Source organism: Lolium perenne, chromosome 4 (assembly GCF_019359855.2).
Source record: "Lolium perenne isolate Kyuss_39 chromosome 4, Kyuss_2.0, whole genome shotgun sequence".
Classification (NCBI taxonomy): Eukaryota; Viridiplantae; Streptophyta; class Magnoliopsida; order Poales; family Poaceae; genus Lolium; species Lolium perenne.
In genome coordinates, this window is record NC_067247.2 from 274442189 (window position 1) to 274469741 (window position 27553).

The 27553-nt window shown below is 40.5% G+C and overlaps 1 protein-coding gene and 1 long non-coding RNA gene across 18 annotated transcripts; one reads left to right on the forward strand and one right to left on the reverse strand.

Annotated features, from left to right (window-relative positions):
- Window positions 1-9103: 9103 nt before the first annotated feature.
- LOC139830652 (uncharacterized) lies at window positions 9104-9862 on the reverse strand. Its single transcript, XR_011743620.1, has 2 exons — window positions 9337-9862; window positions 9104-9228 (listed from the first exon to the last, which is right to left on the reverse strand). It is a non-coding gene; the product is annotated as an uncharacterized lncRNA (long non-coding RNA).
- Window positions 9863-10293: 431 nt separating this feature from the next.
- On the forward strand, window positions 10294-18757 carry LOC127295460 (uncharacterized). 17 transcript variants are annotated; one of them, XM_071819186.1, is made up of 15 exons: window positions 10294-10570; window positions 10666-10757; window positions 11222-11795; window positions 11879-11939; window positions 12112-12186; window positions 12931-12997; window positions 13095-13143; window positions 13439-13609; window positions 13709-13806; window positions 13885-14137; window positions 14238-14401; window positions 15027-15206; window positions 16490-16638; window positions 17367-17403; window positions 17880-18313. In XM_071819186.1, the coding sequence occupies exons 3-4, from the start codon at window positions 11523-11525 to the stop codon at window positions 11918-11920; spliced, it is 315 nt and encodes a 104-aa protein (XP_071675287.1). In that variant the 5' UTR covers window positions 10294-10570; window positions 10666-10757; window positions 11222-11522; the 3' UTR covers window positions 11921-11939; window positions 12112-12186; window positions 12931-12997; window positions 13095-13143; window positions 13439-13609; window positions 13709-13806; window positions 13885-14137; window positions 14238-14401; window positions 15027-15206; window positions 16490-16638; window positions 17367-17403; window positions 17880-18313. The 17 variants fall into 17 exon arrangements, with proteins under 17 accessions (XP_071675287.1, XP_071675285.1, XP_071675286.1 ...); XM_071819184.1 differs by lacking the exons at window positions 13885-14137; window positions 14238-14401 and adding an exon at window positions 18431-18757 and having other exon boundaries at window positions 17880-18077; XM_071819185.1 differs by lacking the exons at window positions 13885-14137; window positions 14238-14401 and adding an exon at window positions 18431-18757 and having other exon boundaries at window positions 17880-18070.
- The last annotated feature ends 8796 nt before the right edge of the window (window positions 18758-27553 follow it).

Below are 27553 nucleotides of genomic sequence, written 5' to 3' on the forward strand. Positions count from 1 at the left end.
CCAAAGCCTACAAGAGTAGGCTCTTGTTGCTGCGGTAGACGTTCACTTGCCGCTTGCAAAAACGCGTAGAAGATCTTGATCACGATCGCTTCAGGCGCCACGAACGGGCAGCACCTCCGTACTCGGTCACACGTTCGGTTGTTGATGAAGACGACGTCCACCTCCCCGTTCCAGCGGGCAGCGGAAGTAGTAGCTCCTCTTGAATCCGACAGCACGACGGCGTGGTGTCGGTGGTGGTGGAGAAATCCGGCGGAGCTTCGCTTAAGCGTGCGGGATGTGGTGGAGGAGAGAGACCGCTAGGGTTTGGGGAGAGAGGGGGGTTGGGCGCCGGCCCTCTAAGGGGTGCGGCCAAGGCTGAGCCAAAGAGTGGCTGCCCCCCTCCCTCTCCTCCTCATTATATAGGTGGAAGCCCCAAGAGTTCTAGTCCAAGTCTTCGAATAAGACCCCAACACTAAAACCTCCCATATGTGGGAAACCTACTCAAGGAGGGAGTCCTACCCAAGGTGGGACTCCCACCTTTCCTTGAGGTGGGTTGGCCGGCCACCCTAGGGGAGTCCACCTTGGACTCCTCCCCTTTAGGGTTGGCTGGTCATGCAAGTGGAGTCTCTTCGGGACTCCACTTTCCAAAGTGCCATTCTTCCGGACTTTTCTAGAACCTTCTAGAACCTGCCATAAATGCACCGGATCATTTCCAAACTTGGAATATGACTTCCTATATATGAATCTTATTCTCCGGACCATTCCGGAACTCCTCGTGGTGTCCGGGATCTCATCCGGGACTCCGAACAAATATTCGAACTCCATTCCATATTCAAGTTCTACCATTTCAACATCCAACTTTAAGTGTGTCACCCTACGGTTCGTGAACTATGCGGACATGGTTGAGTACTCACTCCGACCAATAACCAATAGCGGGATCTGGAGATCCATAATGGCTCCCACATATTCAACGATGACTTTAGTGATCGAATGAACCATTCACATACAATACCAATTCCCTTTGTCACGCGATATTTTACTTGTCCGGGGTTTGATCTTCGGTATCACTCTATACCTTGTTCAACCTCGTCTCCTGACAAGTACTCTTTACTCGTACCGTGGTATGTGGTCTCTTATGAACTTATTCATATGCTTGCAAGACATTAGACGACATTCCACCGAGAGGGCCCAGAGTATATCTATCCGTCATCGGGATGGACAAATCCCACTGTTGATCCATATGCCTCAACTCATACTTTCCGGATACTTAATCCCACCTTTATAACCACCCATTTACGCAGTGGTGTTTGGTGTAATCAAAGTACCTTTCTGGTACAAGTGATTTACATGATCTCATGGTCATAAGGACTAGGTAACTATGTATCGAAAGCTTATAGCAAATAACTTAATGACGAGATCTTATGCTACGCTTAATTGGGTGTGTCCATTACATCATTCATACAATGACATAACCTTGTTATTAATAACATCCAATGTTCATGATTATGAAACTAATCATCCATTAATCAACAAGCTAGTTAAGAGGCATACTAGGGACTTCTTTGTTTGTCTACATATCACACATGCACTAATGTTTCGGTTAATACAATTATAGCATGATATATAAACATTTATCATAAACATAAAGATATAAATAATAACCACTTTATTATTGCCTCTAGGGCATATCTCCTTCAGTCTCCCACTTGCACTAGAGTCAATAATCTAGTTTACATTTGTAAAGATATAACACCTTGGCCTTCTGGTGCTTTATCATGTTTTGCTCACGGGAGAGGTTTTAGTCAACGGATCTGACATGCTCAAAAACGTATGTATTTTGTAATTCATTTGCGTCTCAACGCATCACTCATTTCCAAATGAGTCGGCATTAAATATGTTTGGTCTTCTGGTGGAACCTTAATTCCGCGGTCTGAAATATGTCACTAATATTGTCACACACAATATAGCTTCAAAGTTCTGACACTATCGGAACTACACCAAGTTCTCAAAGAACTTCTTGACTTAACATCCTCAGTCATTGTCAAAACAATGACATACTCTGCCTTTCGTTTGTAGAATCCGTCACAATATTTAGAACTCTTCTAAATCTAACATAGACAACTTCTAGCTCATTGTGCTACCTTTAAAACAACACTTAGTCTAATTTGAGATTGAAATTCTATTTTTTATATGTGACAAAACAAATATCGGTGTAATCACATTACAGCGATTTGTTTGTCATTTCTCCATACAAAACTATATATATACCCCTGGTTCTTCTAAAGTACTCAAGGATACTCTTACTGTCGTCCAATGATCATCTCATGAATCATTCTGGTATATGCTCATAACATTTTAGCGCACAGGACATCTGATTGTGTACATATTATTCGTGATCCATAATCACTCATGTGTTTTTACTCATTGAGTATCAGATACACTCAAGTCTTGTTAAAACTTCACATGACAAGAACATTTTCTTAATATTTCTATAATGAACTATTTCAATATCCATTCTATGTACTTTGACTTAAACTTATTTTGTGTTTCAATCTATCTTCATAGATCTTGACACTAAATATGTTTCAGTCCAAATCCTTTCATTGAAGTTAATTTTCAATGAAACCTTTTAATCAAGTATATAATTACATCATTTATAACCAACTATATGTCACCTACATAAAGTATTATAAATGTGTCTTAGCGCTCCCACTTAATTTCTTGCAAATGCAAGCCTCTTCATCGTCTCTGATGAAATCAAAAACTCTTTGATTATTTCATCTGCTGAAGATTCCAACTCCGTGATACTTACTTCATCCAATTGAAGCTTGTATACCTATCTAGTATTCCATGGACCAGCAAAACTCTTGGTTGTATCTTGTATACATACTTCTGTTAAGTAGTGTATTTTGCCATCCTACTAGCATATCTCATAAAAGAAATATGTAGTGATTACTAGAATAATCCACATAAACTATAAGCATTGCTACGGAAGATCTAATCTTATCGTATTCAACTCTTTGAACTTTGTCGTAAACAATTTTTCGATAAGTCAAGCTTTCTTCAAGGATATTTCATCCAAGTCTATCAATTTCATAGATCCATTTACTTTCATAAAGTATTCATCTATCTTGGATTTCATGGCGCATGGCCATTTTAACGGAGTCAGGGTCCATCATAACTTCTTTGTTTTGTAGTTGGTTTATCATTGTTCAAAATCAATCCTTTGTCCATAAATCATTTATTTGATCACAAAGTAAACCATACCTACAAGGTTCAATATGTACTTCGATCTCCATGGCTAAAACACTTTGTAGTCATGAGAGCCATGATCGTCGTGGCCGCTTCCGAAACCAATTCCGATGCTGCGCTACTCTGATCATTATGCTCAGGTTCATAAACCTTATCAAATTATATTGTCCTCCCACTCAAATACTTCACTCGAAACAATTTCTCGAAAATAAGAAACATTGACAAACACTTTTGTCTTTGTCTCGTGGGAAGAATTCCCAATTAAATCTCTGGAATAACCAACAAAGACATTCATCCGATTTTGGATGACTATTAGGGTTTATACCCATGCCATAACTTGTATGGTGTCATTTGAACGGATCATGATGATGCTCTATTCAGTGTAAAAGCGGTAGTCACTAAAGCATAATCCACAAAAATATAATGGCGTCATAATATTTTATCTCATCATTAATCCAACAAGGTTTGGATACATATCTCGGATACTATATCATCATTATGATACTCCAAGAAATGTGAGTTGTAGAACAATTTCATAACTCTCTTAGATGTTCGCTAAAACTCGTAATTCAAATATTTCCACCATGATCCAATCATAGATATTTCACTTTTCTATTACGATGATTTCCACTTCATGCTGAAATTTATTTGAATCCATTCAAATGTTTCAAACTTCTTCCTTATTGAATATATTCACATATATATACTCAATTCATTGTTGAAAGTTTTCATGAAGTAGAAGAATCTCCCGCACACAACTATGCCCAGTGAACCACATACATCATCATGTATTTTTCCACTAAGTTAGTTGCCCGTTCAACTTTTGGCCTATGAACGGTATTTTAATCATTCTCTTTAGAAAAGATTTGCAAGCGCCAAATGATTCAAAAATCAAATGACTCCAAAAATCCATTTGCATGGAGTTCCTTCATGCGTTCCTTTCTAACATGACCTAAATGGCGGTTCCACAAATAAGTGGAATTCAAATCATTTGCCTTATGGCATTTTAGCGTCAGTGTTATGTATGTGTGTTTCACCATTAAGATTTATAATAACTTATCCATCGTATATGGAGTAATGTCATAATTTGAACAACTCATTGTTTTCATTTGACCAGAGCAAAATAACAATTATTAAGTTCTTTATTATAAATTCTAAGGGCTAGATAGAATGCTAACGACGAACATAATAACACTTTATTTTGTTCCAGTCGTGCATTCCTATCATATTCCTTGTCAGTCACTTAGGCCATTGTATTCTTGTATTGCGTTGTTTTGTATGACACTTCATACCAACCAATATAGTACTAATACCCAAGAATTTCTTAGTGTGACTTAACTAGGAATACAACCATAACATGTATATCATTTATATACACCTGAGCTAGACTTTCTAGTCTTTTCTTTTCTTTTTGCCAAAATATCTTTTGCAGTTTCTCTTTTAGCTTTCCTCATTATTCAGAAAAACACTTCAACATCAATAACTTCTAGGTTTGTTGGTCAAATACCAATAACCTTGAGGTTCTTACTTTGAAGTTGATCATCATATGACAAGTGTTCTAGATTTCATTTATTAGTAACTTTGTAATACGATGAACAATTTCACTCATAATTTTATCCATCAATTCATGACAACTTTTTGAGACCATGTCTGTACATGCTAGGCTCATAAAGTTTAACCTTGGTATTCGCATGTGCAAATCTGGCTTGCACCCGTTGTATGCACACGTAGAATCTATCACACCCGATCATCACGTGATGCTTCGATACGACGAGTCTTAGCAACGGTGCATACTAAGGATGATAACTTCATGGATATGCGAATATTGTTAGTGCCCCAATAGTTGGAGGATTGGGACGCCTTGCGTCTTCAACCTTCGTACATTCCCATAAAACTTATGAGTTTATGTAGTCTCACCAAATTATATTCTGTCATCTTGCAATAAGGTCTTAGATATCACATATATCTCATACCTTGATTATTTCTGAAAACTAAATTTTTCAGCTCCTTATTTTTCAAACAAATTTGAACTTCAAGTTTGACGGAGACAAGATAACTTTAGGTACTAATTGAAACCATAGCTTTTTGAATCAACAATGTGAGGTTTACTAAAAGTTTGCAATAGGACTTTAATCAATTCTTGATTCTTTAACAATACGGTACCAATCCGTAAAGTTTCTTGTCAGATTTTAACAGTATTTCTATCTCAATAACAAGACTAGCACATGGTAGAAAACGGATGCCAATACTACAAAATTAATTCAAAATACTACTCAGACTATGTTTATGATAATTAGTTCATGTTTTAATCTAATTACTAATGAACTCCCACTTAATACAACATCCCTCATAGTTGTTAAATGGTACACGATCCAAATCCACTACACCAAAACCGATCATCACGTGAGATGATGTAGCTTCAATGGTGAACATCAACATGTTGATCATATCATCCATATGACTCGTGTTCAACCTTTCGGTTTCCGTTGTCCCGAGGCCATGTCTGTACATGCTAGGCTCGTCAAGCAAACCCAAGTATTCCGCGTGTGCAACATGGCTTACACCCGTTGTATATGAACGTTGAATCTATCACATCCGATCATCACGAGATGCTTTGAAACGACGAACTTTGGCAACGGTGCATACGAGGGGAGAACACTTTATTATCTTGATATTAATGTGAGGGATCATCTTATAATGCTACCGTCGCGATCTAAGCAAAATAAGATGCATAAAGGATTAACATCACATGCAATTCATATGTGATATGATATGGCCCTTTTGTCTTTGCGCTTTCGATCTTCATCTCCAAAGCACGGACATGATCTCCATCATCAACGGGCATGATCTCCATCATCGTCGGTGTAGCGTCAAGATTCATGGCGCCGTCTTCATGGTTGTTCACCTCATGTAGCAACTATTACAACTACTTTGAAATACTACTCAACATGAAAATTAAAGACAACCATAAGGCTCCTGCCGGTTGCCACAATACAATAATGATCATCTCATACATATTCATCATCATATCATGGCCATATCACATCACCAAACCCTGCAAAAACAAGTTAGACGTCTCTAATTTGGTTTGCATATTTTACGTGGTTTAGGGTTTTCGAGTAAGATCTAATCTACCTACGAACATGAACCACAACGGTGATACTAGTGTTGTCAATAGAAGAGTAAGTTGAATCTTCACTATAGTAGGAGAGACAGACACCCGCAAAGCCTCTTATGCAATACAAGTTGCATGTCGAACGAGGAACAAGTCTCATGAACGCGGTCATGTAAAGTTAGTCCGGGCCGCTTCATCCCACTATGCCACAAAGATGCAAAGTACTCAAACTAAAGATAACAAGAGCATCAACGCCCACAAAACCATTGTGTTCTACTCGTGCAACCATCTATGCATAGACACGGCTCTGATACCACTGTAGGATAACGTTGCATAGAAAACAAAAATTTTCGTACCGCGAACACGCAATCCAAGCCAAGATGCAATCTAGAAGACGGTAGCAATGAGGGGTTTATCGAGTCTCACCCTTGAAGAGATTCCAAAGCCTACAAGAGTAGGCTCTTGTTGCTGCGGTAGACGTTCACTTGCCGCTTGCAAAAACGCGTAGAAGATCTTGATCACGATCGCTTCCGGCGCCACGAACGGGCAGCACCTCCGTACTCGGTCACACGTTCGGTTGTTGATGAAGACGACGTCCACCTCCCCGTTCCAGCGGGCAGCGGAAGTAGTAGCTCCTCTTGAATCCGACAGCACGATGGCGTGGTGTCGGTGGTGGTGGAGAAATCCGGCGGAGCTTCGCTTAAGCGTGCGGGATGTGGTGGAGGAGAGAGACCGCTAGGGTTTGGGGAGAGAGGGGGGTTGGGCGCCGGCCCTCTAAGGGGTGCGGCCAAGGCTGAGCCAAAGAGTGGCTGCCCCCCTCCCTCTCCTCCTCATTATATAGGTGGAAGCCCCAAGAGTTCTAGTCCAAGTCTTCGAATAAGACCCCAACACTAAAACCTCCCATATATGGGAAACCTACTCAAGGAGGGAGTCCTACCCAAGGTGGGACTCCCACCTTTCCTTGAGGTGGGTTGGCCGGCCACCCTAGGGGAGTCCACCTTGGACTCCTCCCCTTTAGGGTTGACTGGTCATGCAAGTGGAGTCTCTTCGGGACTCCACTTTCCAAAGTGCCATTCTTCCGGACTTTTCTAGAACCTTCTAGAACCTGCCATAAATGCACCGGATCATTTCCAAACTTGGAATATGACTTCCTATATATGAATCTTATTCTCCGGACCATTCCGGAACTCCTCGTGGTGTCCGGGATCTCATCCGGGACTTCGAACAAATATTCGAACTCCATTCCATATTCAAGTTCTACCATTTCAACATCCAACTTTAAGTGTGTCACCCTACGGTTCGTGAACTATGCGGACATGGTTGAGTACTCACTCCGACCAATAACCAATAGCGGGATCTGGAGATCCATAATGGCTCCCACATATTCAACGATGACTTTAGTGATCGAATGAACCATTCACATACAATACCAATTCCCTTGGTCACGCGATATTTTACTTGTCCGAGGTTTGATCTTCGGTATCACTCTATACCTTGTTCAACCTCGTCTCCTGACAAGTACTCTTTACTCGTACCGTGGTATGTGGTCTCTTATGAACTTATTCATATGCTTGCAAGACATTAGACGACATTCCACCGAGAGGGCCCAGAGTATATCTATCCGTCATCGGGATGGACAAATCCCACTGTTGATCCATATGCCTCAACTCATACTTTCCGGATACTTAATCCCACCTTTATAACCACCCATTTACGCAGTGGTGTTTGGTGTAATCAAAGTACCTTTCCGGTACAAGTGATTTACATGATCTCATGGTCATAAGGACTAGGTAACTATGTATCGAAAGCTTATAGCAAATAACTTAATGACGAGATCTTATGCTACGCTTAATTGGGTGTGTCCATTACATCATTCATACAATGACATAACCTTGTTATTAATAACATCCAATGTTCATGATTATGAAACTAATCATCCATTAATCAACAAGCTAGTTAAGAGGCATACTAGGGACTTCTTTGTTTGTCTACATATCACACATGCACTAATGTTTCAGTTAATACAATTATAGCATGATATATAAACATTTATCATAAACATAAAGATATAAATAATAACCACTTTATTATTGCCTCTAGGGCATATCTCCTTCATTTCCTACCCTCTTGATATCAGTTTTGACAACATTGTATAGCAAAAATACTGCTTGGATGCAAATTTCGTTGTAGATATCTAGTCTTCTAGAAAGTAACAGCCCAAGTAGAATAGAACACCAATTCAGCTGGCTCACATTGAACCATCCACAGACATCTATCTTGTAGTAGTAATATGTAATACACATAAAAATTTGTTCGCATGATAAAAAAAAGATACATATCTTGTCTCTTTAAGAAGGACAAAAGGTAAAATCAAGATGACTGAGCATCCCAAAAGATAGTAATTCATTCAAGACAAAAAATGGCGTGACTTAAAAATAAAAGAACTCCGATATTCATCGGAAGGCCCCTTCCACCAGAAGGCCCCTTCCGATCTCTTATTGAACTGCAGTCTGAATAAGTACAAGGTCATGCTTGCAACAAATCACTTATATGTAGACACTTCGGAGAAGATCTAACTGTACTTTTCTATTGTAAGGAGAAATTCTCAGACCCAAATAAGTCTCCAAACATATGAATCTTCTTCTCACTCCCTACACCATCTGATGTATGCAATAAAGTAGTAACATATACATATGAAAGGTGACAGCTAAGAACTGTTAATTCAAGAAAGGCCTAACCAGTCGATTACATTGCACATACCCAAATAGCTTTATTTCTTATCATTGTGCATACTTGTGGGTATGAGCAAAACAAACTCAAATCTCATGAAGCCAGCAAATGATAAGTCAAAACTATAGCCGACCAGCAACACCCTTACATGTCTGAATCATAGAAATGAAGAATTTTCAAAAGAAAAATCAAAACACATGATAACACAATTACCATAATAGATACTGAAACCTTTTAAACTCAAATAATAGAAAGATAACCTGCACAGGATCTACATAAGATGATCAGGAGAACATCTTCGGGTAGCATCTCTGCAACGTACAAAGAGGAAATAAGCTAATATAGCGAAACCATCTCCAAAATAAAAATAGGTTCAGCATTCACAACTAACAGAGAACTGTTTGCTTTCTAGGTTTCTGATATTTATGCATACTCGTATCATAGTTGTCATACATAGAGAAAATAATAAGAACAGACCAGCAGTTTTATGTTGCACAATGCAGATTGACTGCCATTGGCGAGAGCAGCCTACTGGTTGACATATAATTTATAATGCCTTGATACAGACAGAGTTAATTATTTGTTTCCAATCTGCATATGCTGGCTATACATGATAAGCATCCATATATTAACATTTTTAATAACCAAGAAGTCCTCTCAAATCCTTACACTTATATCTTTGTCACTCCCTTGACTATCTGCCCTAGATTAGATGGTATTTTATCCTCCATCATAATAACAGTAACAAATAAGTAATAAATTTTTGAGCGCACTCCATGTATGAATGCAAATTTCTCCTATAAATGTTCTAATACTACCCGGGCATGCAAGGGCTCTGAAGGGGGCAAATTCATCGTGAGCGTTGATTCGTCATGCGAACAGTAAAATTCCTCCCGCTTTTCACCCTAGCCATTGGATCTGTAGATATTTTTTGCACTTTCTCAGCTTCCCATCGATTCTATGACAGATGGGACCTTGTACGTGCGGGGGCCGCCAGTCGGAGGCAGCCACACGGGCTCGTTCGCGTCACCCGCCTTCTCTGAGGCAGTGAAAACCTAGATCGAGATCGGGGCCGTGTGCTCCCCCACTCGTCTCCCCCCGCGTCTCATACCCTTCTCCACAGGCGGCGGCGCGACGGGATTGACGCCCTCCTCATCCTCTTCGTTATCCCACTTCCAACGGCGGAGTCGGCAACGGCGGAGCCGGCCGGGGGGACGCGGACGAGCCGGAGCACGGCGGCGTTCGAGAGAGGAGCAGCTGGCCGCGGGGAGGTCGAGGGCGACGGGCGGTTGGAGAAGGCCCGGCGCGGTGCCGCCGGTGGTCGCGGGAGAGCAGGCCGCGGCCGGCGAGATCGTGCACGGGATTGGCCCAATCCCCACCTCCCACGCCCTCTGCTGCCTCCCCGGCTCGTCTCCTTCCATCCTCGTTCTTCGGTTTTAGCCATGGAGGACGCGGATCAAGTGGCAGCGCAGCACGGGGCTAAGATTTGTTCAGGTTTGGTTTTTCCTCCTCTCTATGTCTCTTCCACTCCGTCTCTCTCTATTCCCACTCTTGTTTCTGCCATGATGAACGGAGGGGGTCGCTTGCAGGGAACGGAGTAGGAGGGCTGGGCCACCATACGTGCTTCCACGACTGCCTACACCACTTCTCGTCTTCCTCCTGGCCAAAATCATGCCTAAAGGTTAGCACTTCAGATTCTCCAGAACCCTATCTTGATCCTCTTTCCTATGGCAGATTTACCTCACTCTTGCCTTTTGAGTTGGTCATGTGCTTGCAGTGTGTATTATTTGCTAGATCTGAAGTATTCTTCACCAAATCGTTCTTTTCTTTCTAGCAAAAAATTTCATGCCTGCATTTTTTATGATTTAGTTCACACACATGAGCATGCATCCCATAGTTATACTGAATTTTTTATTTACACATCTACTTTGCTAAATGCTAAAATTTCCTTATAATATTGACTTGGTTTTCTTACTGAATGTGTTCTTTGTAGTCTAGAAAGATGCATGTAGGTTGTACAAAAACATATACAAATTGATAATACATATCCACTCATTAGAAAGTTGGTAATGTAATCTAGAGTAGATTTATTTGGTGCTGCAGCCAATAATCTGATTTTCTATATATTTGCATCGCTTTGTGCAGTGATGGACTGCTCCCGGAAGAAAGAAGCATCAGCGGGCAGCGCGTAGAAGAGGAAGCGGGTCGGCGGCGTGGAGGTTGCAGGCTGGCGCGGAGAAGAGGCAGCGGCGGGCGGCGTGGAGAAGAAGAAGCGGGGCGGTGGGTAGCAAGAAGCAGCGGTGCTGCACGGAGAAGAGGCAGCAGGGCGCGGTGCGGGCAAGAAGCGGCAGCGCCGCCCTGTCTCTTGAACAGGCTGGCCCTGGATGCGGTCAAGAAATAGTGGGGGCGATGCAGACGCTGCCCACGAGCTCGTCCTCACGGAGGGATGCAGTCAAGAAACAGTGGGGGCGGCGCAGACGCCGCCCACGAGCCCGTCCTCACGGAGGACGCTGTATGCCACGAGCTCGTCCTCACGGAGGCCGCCGTACGCCTCGTGCTTGTCCTCACAGAGGACAGGTCAACTCCGGCGGCCTTTGGCACTGTGCAGGAGATTGAGCCGGCGGTCTACTGGCTAAGAGGTTCGGTTTCCCTATCTCCGTCGGTACCATCCACACCTCCGCGTCAGGCTGGACAGGTGGACGGTAATGTTCCTTGGCAGGTTGGAGGCTGGGTTTCTAGGATGTGCACTTGGGGTTAATGACAATACCCAGTTTGGTTGATTTCCTTTGGTTTTTATTGCAGGCAGTGGACGGTTCGGAATGGGGATGGATTGAGCAACAATAGAGTGTTTTCATTGTCCTAGGTGAGCGCTCAGGTTTTGTCAGATTCCTTTCATAGTTATTGCACAAATTTCATGCTTCAAGGAAATAGGAACAATATGGTTTCTCTCTCCCAGATTTGTTACTACCGAGAATGGAATTGTAAAAGAGATGCTATTGTTGTTGTCACTGTCTAATAGATGACACAATATACAGGGTGGTTTGGGCTGGAGCATTGGAGCTCCGACGCTTGTGCCGCTGCGCCCCAAAGTTGTGAAATGGCTTCTACTGGTATTCCCTCTCTATTCTTTCTTATCAATATCTATCAGGTTGCTGCTATGTATGTCTCACCACTTTGTTTTTTGAGTCAATCACTCTGATATATGAGGTGCAAAATGCGGTGAGAGCATAGTAGTACATGTTGGAAGGTTATCATGCCTAATTTGTGGGTGGGTAGATATCTACAAACTATGGAATAGATTAAGTTAATTAGACACTAGAATAAATGAATTGGCAATGATGTCCTGCTTTCTAATTTGGTTCACAAGGCTTGTATTCCGGTGTGTAGGTCAAGTAACGCTCTGAACGTATGTAATTAGTTCTACATTGGGTCTTTTATTTTTTCCTTGCTTTATCCCTCGACTCTGCTGCAGTATATTTTGTTCTAATTTATGGTGGCATGATCAGTGAATAATAGATGTGCTTAAATTATGGTGTGGGTGATAAGAAAAATTTGCGAATGTAATATATTGGTACTAATGGAAGTTTTTTTTGCAAGTTTAGAGATTGGTTGGTACCTGCCTAATGTTTACACAAAACCCAGAATGTGTACTTTGCATAGACTGGTACTTCATCATTGTATTAATCTGCCGGCTTTGATTTGTTCTCTCCATCGAATGAATTAATTGTTCCACCATCAAAATAGGCAATAATGCATGCAAATCGCCAAATGAAATGAATAAATGTTGTGATATATTCTAGCTACAGATGTGTTCACTTTCATAGTAAACCAACTTTTTTTTGTTTCCATTGCAGGGGCTTAGAAAAGAGCAAGCAGGTCAAGTGACTGATTTTTGTAGACATATGTTCATGGGGCTAGAAGGTAAATATGTATGCCCATTTATTTTGCTTTTTTGTTCCTCCAGTAATTGAGGTGTTGGAGGAGCACATTATTAGTTTGATTTCGATGGTATTTTTAGGTTAAGCCAGGAACAACCTTAGTTGGGGCATTACTGCATAAATATGAAGGTAAATGATCAGGCAACTTTTTTTATTGTATGGCAGATAATATTGTATTTCCGGTTCCTTATATTTACATCACTTTTTGCCTCTGCATCTGCACTGTAGTAGATAGTGCCTAACTATATTGCGGTTCTTTTGCATAGGTACTTTTGTCAGAAGGGTAGTGAGAGTGATAGTGGAGCTTGAGAAATCCTTTACGGGAGGGATTTACAACCATAAATCAATGGTCGTCAAATTGTACCACATGCGACATCTCCATTTCATAGATCTTGCTTAAACTATTAGGTGGCTGAATTTACAGACAAGAAGCCACGGGGCAGCGCGGACATGAATCAGCAGGGGCGGCAGTGCTCCGCTTAGAGGAGTTACAGGGGAGAGGAAGGAGGCTGGCGACAGGAGGGAAGAGCAAGCGGCCTTAGTTCATCATGGAGAACGACTGATGCCCATCCGGATCCCCTCTACCTTCTTCTTTGTAAGTCATCTGGTCTAATTTTACTCATCTTTTCATCATGTTTGCACTGCAGATCCTCACAATATTTGTTTTCAAATCTAAAATGTTCTGTCACTGCAGGATGAGAAGCTCATCTTGCCTGGTTGGCTGGTTCGCTTGTCTTCTCCTTTCCTGCTGCATCCCTTGCCACTTCACTCCTCTTCATCCCCAAGAACTTGGTACCTTACTCACTTGGTTGTTTTAGTTTGGAGAGTTCTGATTCATTCTTGAAGAATGTAAAAAAACTGCATTAGCAGGCAAGGGAGGCAGGGAAGAATTGAAAGCCTTGCAGAGAGATTTTTCGCAATCAATCGCCCATTTTCCCCCAAATTTGTTTCTCATCCCATAAATATATCTCTGAAGTCCTCTCAATAGATTGAGAAGATTTAGGCCATTACTTTACAAAGTTCCCCTCCACGAGATCTGCTCAGACAAGTCTAATTTTGAACAAAATCTCTGCTCGTGTTGCTCCCGCAAAATCTCAACTCAGTGCACTTCCTACTTGCTGAGGTTTTTATATATAATTAGGCCTCTCCTTTTTCTTTTATGTGTAATTGATTTTCTTTGCATTATGCTAGCTAGCCCAGCCTCTTTTTCTTCTACATGACAGTGCCGATTTCTCTGAACACTGTCTGGACATAGATCAGTCATAGCAAGCAGAAACATGGCTGCAATTGTCCATGAAACAGTCCAGCTCCTATCACCTTGTTGAAGTGCTTGCACAAGATCTATTGCCCCAGGTTACATTGATGGGTCATCCAGGTGTAGATTATGGTAATATCATGTGTGTTGGATACTTTCTAGCTCTCGGTTTTTTTGTTCTTTGGGTTATCCCCCAAAACGGCATGCCAATTGAAAACTGCATTAGTTTTCTAATATTGGTTTTAACCTAAAAATTCAAGTATGAGCTTACATGCATTTGGTGCGACAGAATTTGATGTTGATCCTTGTCTTGTGTTTAACCCTTTTTAAATTTTGGATATAGCTCTCTGTTATGTACCTCCAGCCGTTAAATCATATGTCATAGAGCCCTCTAGAGAATCTTTGGTATTAGTAAGGTCACGTGTGATGATTTAATATAAGTTTCTCTGTTAGATCCAACATTTGAATGTTCGTTCCTCATGCTAATTTCTGAACAAGCTCAATGGTTTGAACTACATGATTATTATTTAAGAGTTAGCATATAACTCACTTAATTTGATGAATAGTTATTGTGCCCAACTCAAAGTGAGATTTATTTTATACCTTGGGTGAATTTAGTTACTATGGTACTGTGAATATCTTTTTTCACAGACTTCGTAGGTCATTTACGATGATAGGCTGCCTCATATGATTCAAATGTACTGTTCTGCTATAAGATATATGTGCTGACGTTTTTTTTTATTTGGCTGCTTTGCAGATGTTGGGCTATGACTTGTAATGTTTGGGTTTGGGAGGCGGTAGACTATTCCACTAGCCGTGACAACACCCAACATTGGTGCACGGAGATTCAGTGGTTGTTTCTGCCGTATTATTTATGCCTATGTCGATGGTATCATCGTATTGACATGCTTTACTCTACTGACGTCTTCGTCCAAAGGTGGATACCTCCTCCTTTTTACTAATAACTTAGTGTTTGTGTTTTTTGAATACGGATTGCATTAGTTGTTCCTATTTTTAAAGATAATTGAGTGGCATGGCTGTAGTTTGGTGGTACTTTGTATGGAAACCTCAATTATGTACTCGTAAGCATAAAGTTGAGGTGATATTAGTTACCGGATCGTCAAATAGTTGAATTTAGCATCAGGATTCATCTTTCCTCGATTTTTCATTATGGAATAACTATTTTTCTGAACATGGGAATTGGCTTATTTGATCTATATGTAATTAACAAGTATGTAGTGTTTAGATTAATGCATAGATTTTAGTAGGAATGATTGAATCGATTTTCCTGTTGGAGAGTTTGCTGGCTTTGTCGATCTATCTGTTTATTATGATCTTCATACAGAACCTGTACAATGACATGTAAAACTGATAGGCATGAGCGGCATAGTGTGATTCCAGATCACCGGTAGATGCAAGGGATTGTCATCCGATACATCATATAGAATGGCTTTGAAACATTGGCATCAGTATTCGAATATTGAAAGTTAGTGTTGCGATATTCTGTCAAATGTTATTAGATAGGCCAGTGTATTCATATAATATTTTCTTTTCAGTTCCATCAGTGTTTGGAAATTACATATTAGTCTTGAGATCTTAGTGTGTTGAATATTAACAATGGTAGTGCTGAGATCTTAATGGCATTTGTTCCAAAAATTAGGTACTGCAAAGTGGTTCTGCATAGGTTTCATATTGAGCCTGTATAATACCATAAAAAAGTAATAGGCATAATTGGTATGGTTTCTTGCTTTATATCATCCCAAATGAAGCCATGATTTGTGATTATAAAGCAAAAGTTCCTAGGTGGATGCAGATATAAGATTTATAAGCCAATGTAATTCAGTGCAAGTTGTATACTTTTGCAAGTTACCATAAAAAGTAATAGACATAATTGGTATAGTTTCTTGCTTTATATCATCCCAAATGAAGGCGTGATTTGTGATTATAAAGCAAAAGTTCCTAGGTGGATGCACCAAAGCTCAATGTATTACAATTTGAAAGAGGCAGCAAGAGATTTATGTATAGGGTTTAGGATTCATCTAATTACTTGATGTATATATATAGTTTTCTATTTTTCCGTTCTGCTAGCTTACAGTGCTCTGTTTCTATATGTTCCGTTCTTTTCATAGCCCTCCTTTTGTTTCCTGATACAGTGAGATGGTTTTCTTCAATATCACTGTGTTATACTGTTTTGTTCCCTTTCTTGTCTCTGTCTACCAGGTTGTTCTCTGTAAGGTCTTATCTTCATGTATGGTTCCTATTACGAGCTTAACTCGCTGGCACCAGCTGAAGAGCTTATCCGTCCAAGAGACCAGGAGTGGATGCGTTTTGGGATCATCCTGGTTGTGTATTCTGATCGGTTGAATATGGTAAGTTTGTCAAGGTTCTTTACTATTTAGATTGTATGTTTTAGCAAAATCTAATTTAAGTGAAACTTTACTACATGTGTAGAACATCAATCCATGTCCGACGCAGCCTTGCTCACTTGCAGAGATTGATACCTCTGATCGTGTGTTATAAGTCATAACAAGTACACCAGTCAGTTAAAAAAAGCAAATACATTAGTTAGGCACAAAATCCCATTCCCAAGATATATTTCCATCATGCCAGGTTTTGCAGTGTGTCTATGTCCATAATGAATATGCTATTGCTTTCAAACTTCTATCCTAGAGATTTATTCCCTTTGTTTTTTGAACATAGCAAACTACCACAGAAGATGCTACAAGAATTTATCGACCAAACTCAGTGTAAATATTGGTTCTCCCGTTACACTGACACTTTTCAGGAAAACATTTACCTTGAAATAATTCAGATAGGACTACGACACCAAACTCAGTGCAAGTTTCTTTTTTTCGGAGATAATAAAAAACATCAATAAGATAAATCTACTTTTTCTTTTTAGCTTACTTTTAACTTTTAACACCACAGTTGTAAAGTAGTTTCGTTGAAACTGTTTCAAATATTTTGCTTTCTTTTATAGTCAGATTCAGTATATACGCGAATAATTTTCTACTAATTTTCTAAAAAAATTCATCACTTAGTTTTGCATTAGGGAATGGAAGTCACTCTTCACTAACTAAGATGATTGGATTACCAGGTCTATATGCAATGAAAAAGTCTGTACTGCTTACCAGGTTAGTAATGTTATGTTGTTAGCCAAACTATTGTTTCCTTTAGGTTTATTTTGTCTCCTTAGGTGGAAAGCATGGTGTCTACTTATATGTTTTGTTCCCAATTTTGTATCGCGCAGATAATTCTGTCAGTTTGGACAGTGAGTTCTTGGGATCTGACAGTACTCAAAACCAGTGTGGGATCTGGGATGATTATTTTGTCTCTTTGTCGCAAATGTTGGAGACTCCCGGGATGATTATTTTGTTATTAATAGACCTTTCTTAAGGTCTTAAATGTTTTCCTTTGTTTTCTTAAGTCTTTACCCCGTAGAAACATTTCTTCTTTCACGATAAATTATGCAATAACCTAATGAAGATTTGACATACTTTGATGGGTAACATATGCACCGGGAATTACATTAGAGAAAATACTGTGTAACTATTCTGTTTCTCTTCTAATTGTAAGAACCATACTCAGGTTGGTTTCTTCATGACTGTAGGACGTGGTATGGATGGATGAAGGCATAGAACAGGCGCATCCCAGCCTTCTCTTACCCAAATTTGTGAGGCAAGCATCCTTCCATCGTTTTATGGATTGAAGAAGGCGCACAATGAGATCGGTCCACCCTTCTCTTACCCGGATCAGCCAAGGGAGCATCCTTCCATGACAACGGCCAAATCATGTACCGATGTACGAAGTCAGTTTGCTCTTCCTCCACTTGTATTTTCAATCTTTGTGTACACTAATGGAACTGGTTCATGTGCAATATTAATTATCAGCGGCTGATTTTCTATTTGAGTAGACTTGATATTGTATATATTGCTAATCAGTGCTATGTATGCATGTGCTTCACAATTTTTAGACAATACTGTAAATTTGCAAATAAAGTGACAAAGGATGGAATCAAGCTAGGGACATCGCATTATTTTTTTTCATTGTTTGTGCTTACCAATTTAAACAACTATCCTGATTGCTTTAGACTCATTGTGAGCATATGATGCTTACATCAAAATGCCTAATAACCTGACAGCATCTGTAAATCTGTTACAGCAAAGAATGCTCTGATTACAGCTCTAATGTTGTTGATGTTGTCGTCGACATAGGGCCTCTCGACGGCGTCGTGTACGTCTAGGTCAACACATTCGCCTCAGGGGTTATCCTGATGGAGCTGAGAAGCGGCTCAGCCTCACTCTCCAAAGATACAAGAGATGTGGTGAACTGCGTAATGTATTATTCATAGCTCATGATTATACTGTTTGGGGCCTGCTTGATTATGCACTGTTGGCCTGTTGTTAAACTTTACTCGACTTATGGCCTTTCTGAAGTTTTTTTTAAAGATATCGTGTTTAGACTGCACTCTGCTATAATTTGTGCTTAATATCTCCTTGAGTTCTATTCCATTTTCTGTTGAATTAACAAAATCACTCACTTATATAGTAATAGATTGTAATTTGCATCTATGACATCGTGGGAACCATTTAAATTCAATCGTGTTCAGTTCTCCGTGGCCACTAAATTATTGGTGGATTATATATTTTAAAATGGATTTTCTAATAAACCGATTAATCTTAAAAGATATGGTCAATCTGTGGTCAATTGTTCGAAAGTGAGTGGGACATGCTGCCGATGCCATCGCCTCAGTTTGAAAGTGAGGTCAATCCGTTCGAAAGTGCGCGGGATACGCTGCCGATGCCATCGCCTCAGTTTGAAAGTGAGGAAACTTGAAGTAAACAAACATCAGCTTTAGTTATAGAAGAAATTTATATTTGCATTCACCATTGACTTTAGAAGCTTTGCCATCCTCCTGCATGTCGCCACCATGGCGTCTCCCTCCACAACATCTCCCTGTAGCTGCGTGCCTTCATGGAACGGCTGACCACCGCCTGATGCGTCGCCGCCCTCGTGTCAAGCGGCTCCTCGAAGAGGATGATCTGAAATACATTTCTTTAAAATTTCCTACTGCTATCTTAAGATTCTTAAATGTTCAATATGGTTTGTCCTCTATCAAGTGTTAGGTAAGCCTTGTGGCGAGCAACGGATGTCGTGGATGGGTGGAGAGAATGGAGGGAGGTGGTCGAGAGATAGGTTAAGAGGAACAACCGTTTTAACGCAAATCGGGATGGAGGTGAGGGGTATCAGGTGAGAATAGTGATGCAAATTGTTTATGTGAGGCAAACATTTGTAATAGTTTTGGTTCCCGTGGTATCGGTTAAGGGGCTTAAAATCTCAAACCGACTTCTTGCAATAGTAATTATCCTTTTATGCTTCTTTTGTGATGCTACCTTTTTTTGGTACAATAACCATAATATGGTGGAGCAGCTTATACAAAAGCATAATAGCTGAGAAAAATAGTGTGATACCGTAATAAATTGTCATATCTTCGTGCAACACATCGATGGAATAGTGTTTATGTGATATACTAAACCAGTAATTTTTTTTGGCTAATTCTTAATATTAAAATAAACTAAAACTTATGATTTTAATCCTGACCTAATTCCGCCATTTGCGCGATAGCGCAACCGGTCATCTAGTATTAAATAAGTGGTCATTCACCAGAAGCGAATGTCAATGTGAACTAACCTCCACCACGGTTTTTCATTGTGTGCTTACAACTATAGCTTCCATCCCCACTACCTTGACATATAAGAACAATCTGCAGAGTTAAGAAACAAAACGCTGAAATGCATAATGATGAGTGATGGCCATGAACGTCAATAAAAAGAACACATGGAGTATAGGCTGCACAACATCATACCTTGAACATCCAGTCCACAATGTTCAGGCCTAACCCTGCAATTTGTGTTGTCAATGGTCAAGTTCTCTGAAACCAAATAAATAGGAGGGCAGCAAGCATAAATTAGAAACAATATCAGGCGAAGGAGTTTGTAAATACGGACAATAAGGAAGGTAAACAACTTATCAAACATAGCCTGAAACACATAAATGAAAAGAGATTCATCAAGCCTCTCCAGAAACACAATGATATCAAATGATTTGCATTTGACACAATGTATATTGAGTCAATTTGGCAATACAGAGCTATACCATCAGAACTCAAATTTGCAAGGAAGATTACCTACTGTCATTTTTAGAATTTTTTGGCATGCAGTGAGGAAACCTTGATGTGTAAATTTTCTGTACTTAAAATTTTCAAAAGAAATAAGTTAAAGGATTGGTGCTCTCTCTTAGGAAAGATAATAATCTGATGGGGAAAAGAAATTATAGATAGCATTCTTGCAATATTTGACATGGAGGAACACTCATACAAACTCACAGATTAAGTAGTTCATTATCCTTTATCAATCTTCGTTGTCTGAAACTCTGAACTTCACTATTTATCATAACAGATAAACCATGAAGACGCTTTGTTTGATGGACGACAGCAGCACTGTTTTTAATTTCATTAAGAGGCCTGCCAACTGACCGACTATAACCTGATGATTTAGCCTGAAAGTCTACGTCTAATACAAAATCCACTGGTGTAGAAACAAAGATGGTCAAATTGTCCATCACAATACTGAGGTCCTAACAGGGTAAAGATCGTTATAACAAATCTAACGATGCAGATTGTTAAGAAACATAATTCAACCAGAAAGTGGAGATAGGATAAATAAAAAAAACACAAGATTTGACACATTTTAACATAAGCTGGTCATGTTCTAGCTCATTCTAGCTGGAGCGGACACGACACTTACCATTTTCATTATATCCAAAATTCTAAAGAGCTAGCTGTGAGAAAAAACACAGAAAACACCACACATCAAAACAGGAATGTGGATATTGGAACATATCTAGTTCGAGGCTGGTGGTGGAGTGGTAGCATACCTGGGAGCGGAGTGGATGTATTGAGGTTGCCAACATGAACGACCTGATCTGGCCGAGGACAATCACCCCAAGAAAAATGGCAGCACAATTTTAATTTTCCCACAAATGCCTGCAATGGACTCGATGGACACTATGAATGGGCCAACAAACCAGGAAAAAAAATCAAAACACATAAAACCGAAAAAGCCCAAATAGTAGCTGAAAGATCGATCTGGCTGATGGGTGCATACCTAGCTTGGCCCAAGTGTCAACACCCGGATTTTTAAGTCCAGATGCCTGTTATGCCATACCTCGCAATCCCAGGAATATTGTTGTTGCGAGACATAACAGTTGAATATCATAAGTCATCATTCATTACATACCATAGTCATCTTACAAATAAGGATCACATGATCCATATTACACAAATAGTTGATCTATTGATCAATATAAACAAAGTTCATAGTTTCATAGCGGAAGCGTAACGTAGAAGGGACTCGGGAGTCCACAGGCCAACGTCTGACGTCAGAAGGCTCCCTAGTTGTCGTGGGCGTCCCGCGGGTCGTCTTCTTCAAACTGTGGTTCTGCTTCAAAATCTGGCCATTTGAATAGCCAGGGACACAGCCGTGAGTACTTTAACGTACTCGCAAACTAATACTACGGTAAGTGCTAACAATTCGAGAAAGGGGGTACTAAGCTCTAGTTTCTTTTGCATAAAGCAAATTTTATTTCACAAACATTTTTGTAAACCACCCTTTGAATGCTATCTAACTCCAGTAGGAACATTAGTGTCATTCCCACAACTCTGTTGTGATTCCAAGTCCAAATCTCTGTTCAAGTTCAAAAATCATACGTCACCCTTCACCATTCATAGTTTTCGAAAAGTTCTGATGACGGAACAGTATGGCCTTTCCAACTGTCCATAACCGAGGACGCGGCTATTCGAATAGGTTTAACTCTGCAGAGGTTGTACACTTGTGCCACAACAATTGCAATAGCTCGTCAGGGGTAACTGGCCCTGATTTATCGTACGCAGTATGCGAACTACCAATCATAACCTTTCATTTACATACCCTAGTATAGGCACCTCTCCCCATGAGCTTGGCCTCCCAGTGAAGACAGACAGTCAGCCTGGGAACTGCACAGGGCTTGGGCCGGACATTCACCTCATTTCGCATCATATCGGATCGTTTCTTTTGTGGTAGAGGCAGCTTTCGGCATAACCCCGATGACGCTTGTTTAGAGGGAACCCATACTAAGACACACAAACTTCCAGTTAAGCCCTACCCAGATTCAGGTATTGTGGGGGTACGGTAAAAATTGGAATGGTATCGCATCCGAACCCAACCATCAGTGTTTTTGTAAAATTCACCAAGTCATTCACCAGTCATATTCACCTTCAAAAATTCATTCAATGGAATGCATCTTCATTCCAAGGTTTCAAAACCCCTTCAAAATCTTTCAATAGAATGACTCGTCATTCCAAGGTTTTCGAAATCATTTCAGTTCCCGGTTTCCCAAATGGAGTATTCCCTTTCAAAACAGCACTAGCATCTACGTATGAGGGTGCTAAGTATTTTGCTTTGCTTCTAGGCTAAGTTTGATACTCTTGTACTAGTCCAATACTAGCCAAGTGAATCCTGAATCAAAAAGTACTTTGATAAAACCAAAAGTAAAATAGCTTGTAAAGAAGAAACTGGAAAATAGGATCATAAGTATAAGGTAGATAAAGTAATGCCTTGCTCATAGTGAGCTTTGCAAGTTACAAGATTATCATCTTGCATTGGGGGTTGACTTGCAAAGGTCTAGTTTGGATTGGTAACAGCTGGCTAACTTTATTATTCTAGTAACCAACTTGTACTTTGACCAAAGTTAACTATAAAAGTAACTCATTTAGAAAACAAGTAAGAATTTGCAAAGTCAAAACTTGGGATGGGTTCGTATAATAAAAGGTAAGAAACATAGTGCTTTGCCCCAAGGGGCTTTGCACTTTGCAAGAATAAAAGCTTGCAAGGGTATAGCTTGCAAACAATATCATTGATACTAGCTTGCAATAATATCAGCTTGCAACAGTATCATTGATAATAGCTTGCAACAGCTAACTGGAATTGGTATTGGCTTGCCTTGGTATGAAGTGAGGGTCTCAGTTCTCTTCCTCTCCTTCCTTGTTGTAGAAGTCCTCCCCTTCCTGATGGTCTCCGGTACTAGCGTCTAAAATACGAATACGGGGTACACCATCATTCTACCAAACTTACAGACTACACTAAGAACACACATGATTCACACAACTTAAACTAGCATCACACTTTACTATTAAGTGGGTGGATGTGTTCCTCTTATTTAAGAAAAATAATTTCCTCTCATACTACTTAGGTGTTTTCTTTTAATTAATTAGAGGAATAACTTCCTCTCATTATCTTATTAAGATTTAATTTCTCTCATGAACCAAATATGACCTAGGTTGACCAAAGTCAACCTCTTCATACCCATCATGTAAGAAAATGATTTAAATGAGGTTCCAACCTCATACAATTTGATACTAACCTGGTAGTTATTTAATGTCACCAAATACTCAACATGAGATTATATAGACCAAGGTCCATACCTCATGTTGAAATACTTGAGAACAAGATTTAAATGAGAAGGAAACCTCTCATAGTGGTAACTAGGTTCACCACTATTATTGAGGTGATTTCACAATATTAACTATTCATTGGCTATTCTAACATTACTTGTACCCACACCCATTTATTTTATGTACACCAATATTGCAATTGGGGTGCATGGGTTGTGTGGCTTGAGGAAAAGTAATTTCCTCACCTTTCATGTGTAACAGATAATTTCCATGTAGTTCTTGAGAAATACTTTTCTCTTCTTGAAAATCTTCTTAAGATTTAATTTCTCAAACCATCATACATGAAATCATGTTGACCCAAGTCAATCCTTCACTATCATTATTTGAGAAATAGATTTAAATGAGATAAAATACCTCATACCATTTAATAACACTACATATGATTTAAATCTCTAAGTAATTCATATAAGTGAGTTTGGCCAGGGGTCCAACCATCACATGAATTCCTTTGAGACAAGATTTAAATGAAGCACAAAACTTCATATGACTTACTTAATAGTTTTGGACAATATCAACTAGTTAAACTAGCCATATTGCACACTACTAAAACTAGGGCATGATCATGCAAAGTGACCACACCATTTTCTTGCAGAAACAATTAGTGTAAGTCAAATGTGAGCTAAAGGAGTTGGAATTAACTTAAAATCCTTTGTGGTTGATTTTTAAGAATTAATCTAGGGCAGACAAGTCCCTACCTTGTTATTTTTGTCAGATTAATTCTACCAAGAGATTGACCATGAGGCCAGTGGCATTGGATAGATATTTTCCTAAGCTTTCCGAATATATAAAATTCATAAATTTTGGTTCAGCAGATTTGAAACTATTTAAAAATCAAAGTGGGGTGCAGTATTGGAAAGTTTGAATTAGATTTAAATGAAATCAACTAGGCGGGCTGGCGGGAAACTAAACGGGCCGAAAGATTTGAAAAGCCAGGGGGCAGCCCAACTAGCGCTGCGGGCCAGCTGACAAAGGGGCCCACGCATCAGTGACGGTGGCTTACCGAATCGGTACGCGCGAGTGGTGGCCGTGCGATCAGATCAAGATCCAACGGCGGGTGGTCATCGTCATCGACGACGCGAGGACGGCGCTGGCACGGCGAGGCACGGGGGTCGGCGGCGAGCTGGGACGTCGGCGAGCGGCGGCGTTGATGCAGGTAGACGTTGTAGACGACGGCGAGTGCGCTGGTACCGGTGGCGTCGTCGATGGTGCTCCAATTCGTCGGCGATGATCTCAGGTCCTCCGCGGCTCCGGCGACGAAATTGGAGGGTTCCGGCGAGCAATCGAGGAGGAGGAGTGGATGAGGAGATCGAGGAGAGGGAGGCGACGATGATGGTGTGAAGAAATCGGTGTGAGGGGGCTTCCTTTTATAGCGACGCGAGGTGGCCAGAGGTCTGCGGCGGAGTCGACATGGCCGCGGCGTTTCTGGCGAGTAATGGGGATGGGTGAGGGCGGCGCTAGGTAGGTGACATCCAGGCGAGGCTAACGCGCGTGATGGCGAGGTGGGGGACGGTCTGGCGACGACGCATTGCTTCCTGGTCTGCGGCGGCGTCCGCGGGAAAATGTCGACGGTGTCGACGGCGGCAGGCGGCGCGAGGACACGGGACCGTGCCAGGTGGGTCGGCGTGATGACGGCGATGCTCAACGTGCTGAGAGGGGGGGGGCCAGGGCTACGTAGGTTGTCGGGGCGGCAGGTGGCCGTGGTGCGCGCTGGGGCGTGCCGACGCCGTGATCGGCATGGCCCGGGCCACTCTGGGCGCGCGAATTCCGGCGAGCCTTGGCGTCCTCTCCGACCAGGGTTTGCATAGGTTGACATAGGGAGGTGAGGTGGAGCTAAATGGCAGCAGGGCCATGGCTGGAGGTGAAGGAGAAAGGAGGGAGCACGGCATGGCCGGCATGCCCTTGGCATGGCCATGGCTAGGCCATATCTTGCCCTTCCCTAGGGTTTCTGTGGGGGTGTGAGGCAGAGAGGGGGCAAGAAAACATGTAGGGTTGGTTTGGGTAGGTTAGAGTTAGGATAGAACACTATTTCAAATAGTGTGTGTTGTTCCCTATTTATGTTTCATCAAATTTTGCCCAAAATTGATTTAGCTAAAAAGGTTGACAAATTTGAAAAGGGTGTGTTTGGTTGGGTTCAAAATGACCAGAGGCAAAGAGAAGTGGTGGTGGAATTTAGAAAATCGAAAGATAGCAATTTTCCCTAAGTGGGAGATTGTTCCACTTAATTAAAAGTGTCAACTTTGGATGAGCAAAGCAATTGATCAAGAAGGATTTTGGCAAGGTGGTCTTTACACAAAGTGTTCATCTTGATGTCCTCTTGGATGACATGCAAAGAGTTGAGAAAGTTTAGTTTGAAAAACTTGACATAGAGAGGCTCAAAGTAGTGACCAGAATAATAATGGCAGATTTGACCATTATTGTATGTGAGCCAAAATTGAGTTTGAAAAAGATTTGAATTGGTTTTCTTTGATTCCAAAAGTTGTAATAAATGTTTAGTAACATTATTCAACTCATGGTGAAGGCCAAAGTGGTCTAGGGTTAAAATTTATAAAAATGGCATAAGCCCTATGTGAGGGTTTTGTGATTTTCTCACCTTTACTCTTTTATTTTTCTTTGCTTCAAATTGACCAGAGGGAGGTTTGTTTGTTGCTAGAAGAAGTTGGATGAAAGGATCCAACCATTTTGGGACAAGGTTGGTGCCTAGGTCAAGATTTGATAAATTGGCCCTAAGTATATGTGAAGGAAGAAAAATGGAATTATCCCACTATTGGGTTTCTCTCCATTTGATTGGACTTGTCTTGATTCTAAAGTCATTCTTATTAGTTTAGAAACAATTTCAAACCATTGAAACCATTCCAAAAGGTCTAGCTCAAAGATTTGTAAAATTGGCCAAAACACATAGGAGATGACAAGTCAATTCCTCTTATTCTTGTCAGGTGCTCCCCTTGCTTTACTTGAGCAAGGGTGAGGGTCAATTTAGGGTTAGCTTGGGTTCAGAGATGGTTTCACACCATTTGGTAAAAGTAGAAGTGCATAGGACAAGAATTGGTGAAAATGGCTAAGGGTCACATATGCCTCTATGCATATGTGGCATTAGATTTTTACTTTAACTAGGCTTGACTCAAAAGATGTTGTTGAGAGTTGAGATGGTATACTAGGAGTGATCCAACCATTCAACTCCAAGTCTAGGGTTAAGATCCTCAATTTCACAAATTTGATATTTTGCTCTCATATGCCTCTATGGCATTATTACTCTCTTTTTGAAAACCTTGTGTTCCACTTTGGATTGGGTTGGAAAAGTACTAGATAAGGTTTAAGAATACTTTCCAATTCTCTACATAAAGTAGAAAGGCCTAGGGAAAGTTTTTACAAAATAGCCATAGGCCTATATGCTTCTTTCTTAAATAAGATTTTTCCCTTTTTATTTCTCAAGAAGGATGAGGTTTTGGGTTTAATAGGTTTTCAATGGTTCACCAACATTTAGCAAAACGAGAAGGGTAGGGTTCAAGATTCACATATTAGGGCTATAGGCCCACATATGGTTTTTCCTTTATTTTAGGTTTCTTAAAACAGATCCAAATGTCTTTCGAAAAGGTTAGGGTTTAGGGTTCTTCTTATTTGATTTCTTTCTCTTTTCATTTTTATTTGGTTGGTGATCTTCACTTGATCACTTTAGGGTTTATCACAAAAGTATACTACACTCATCAAGGCAAAAACACAAGTAATAGGTAGGAGCA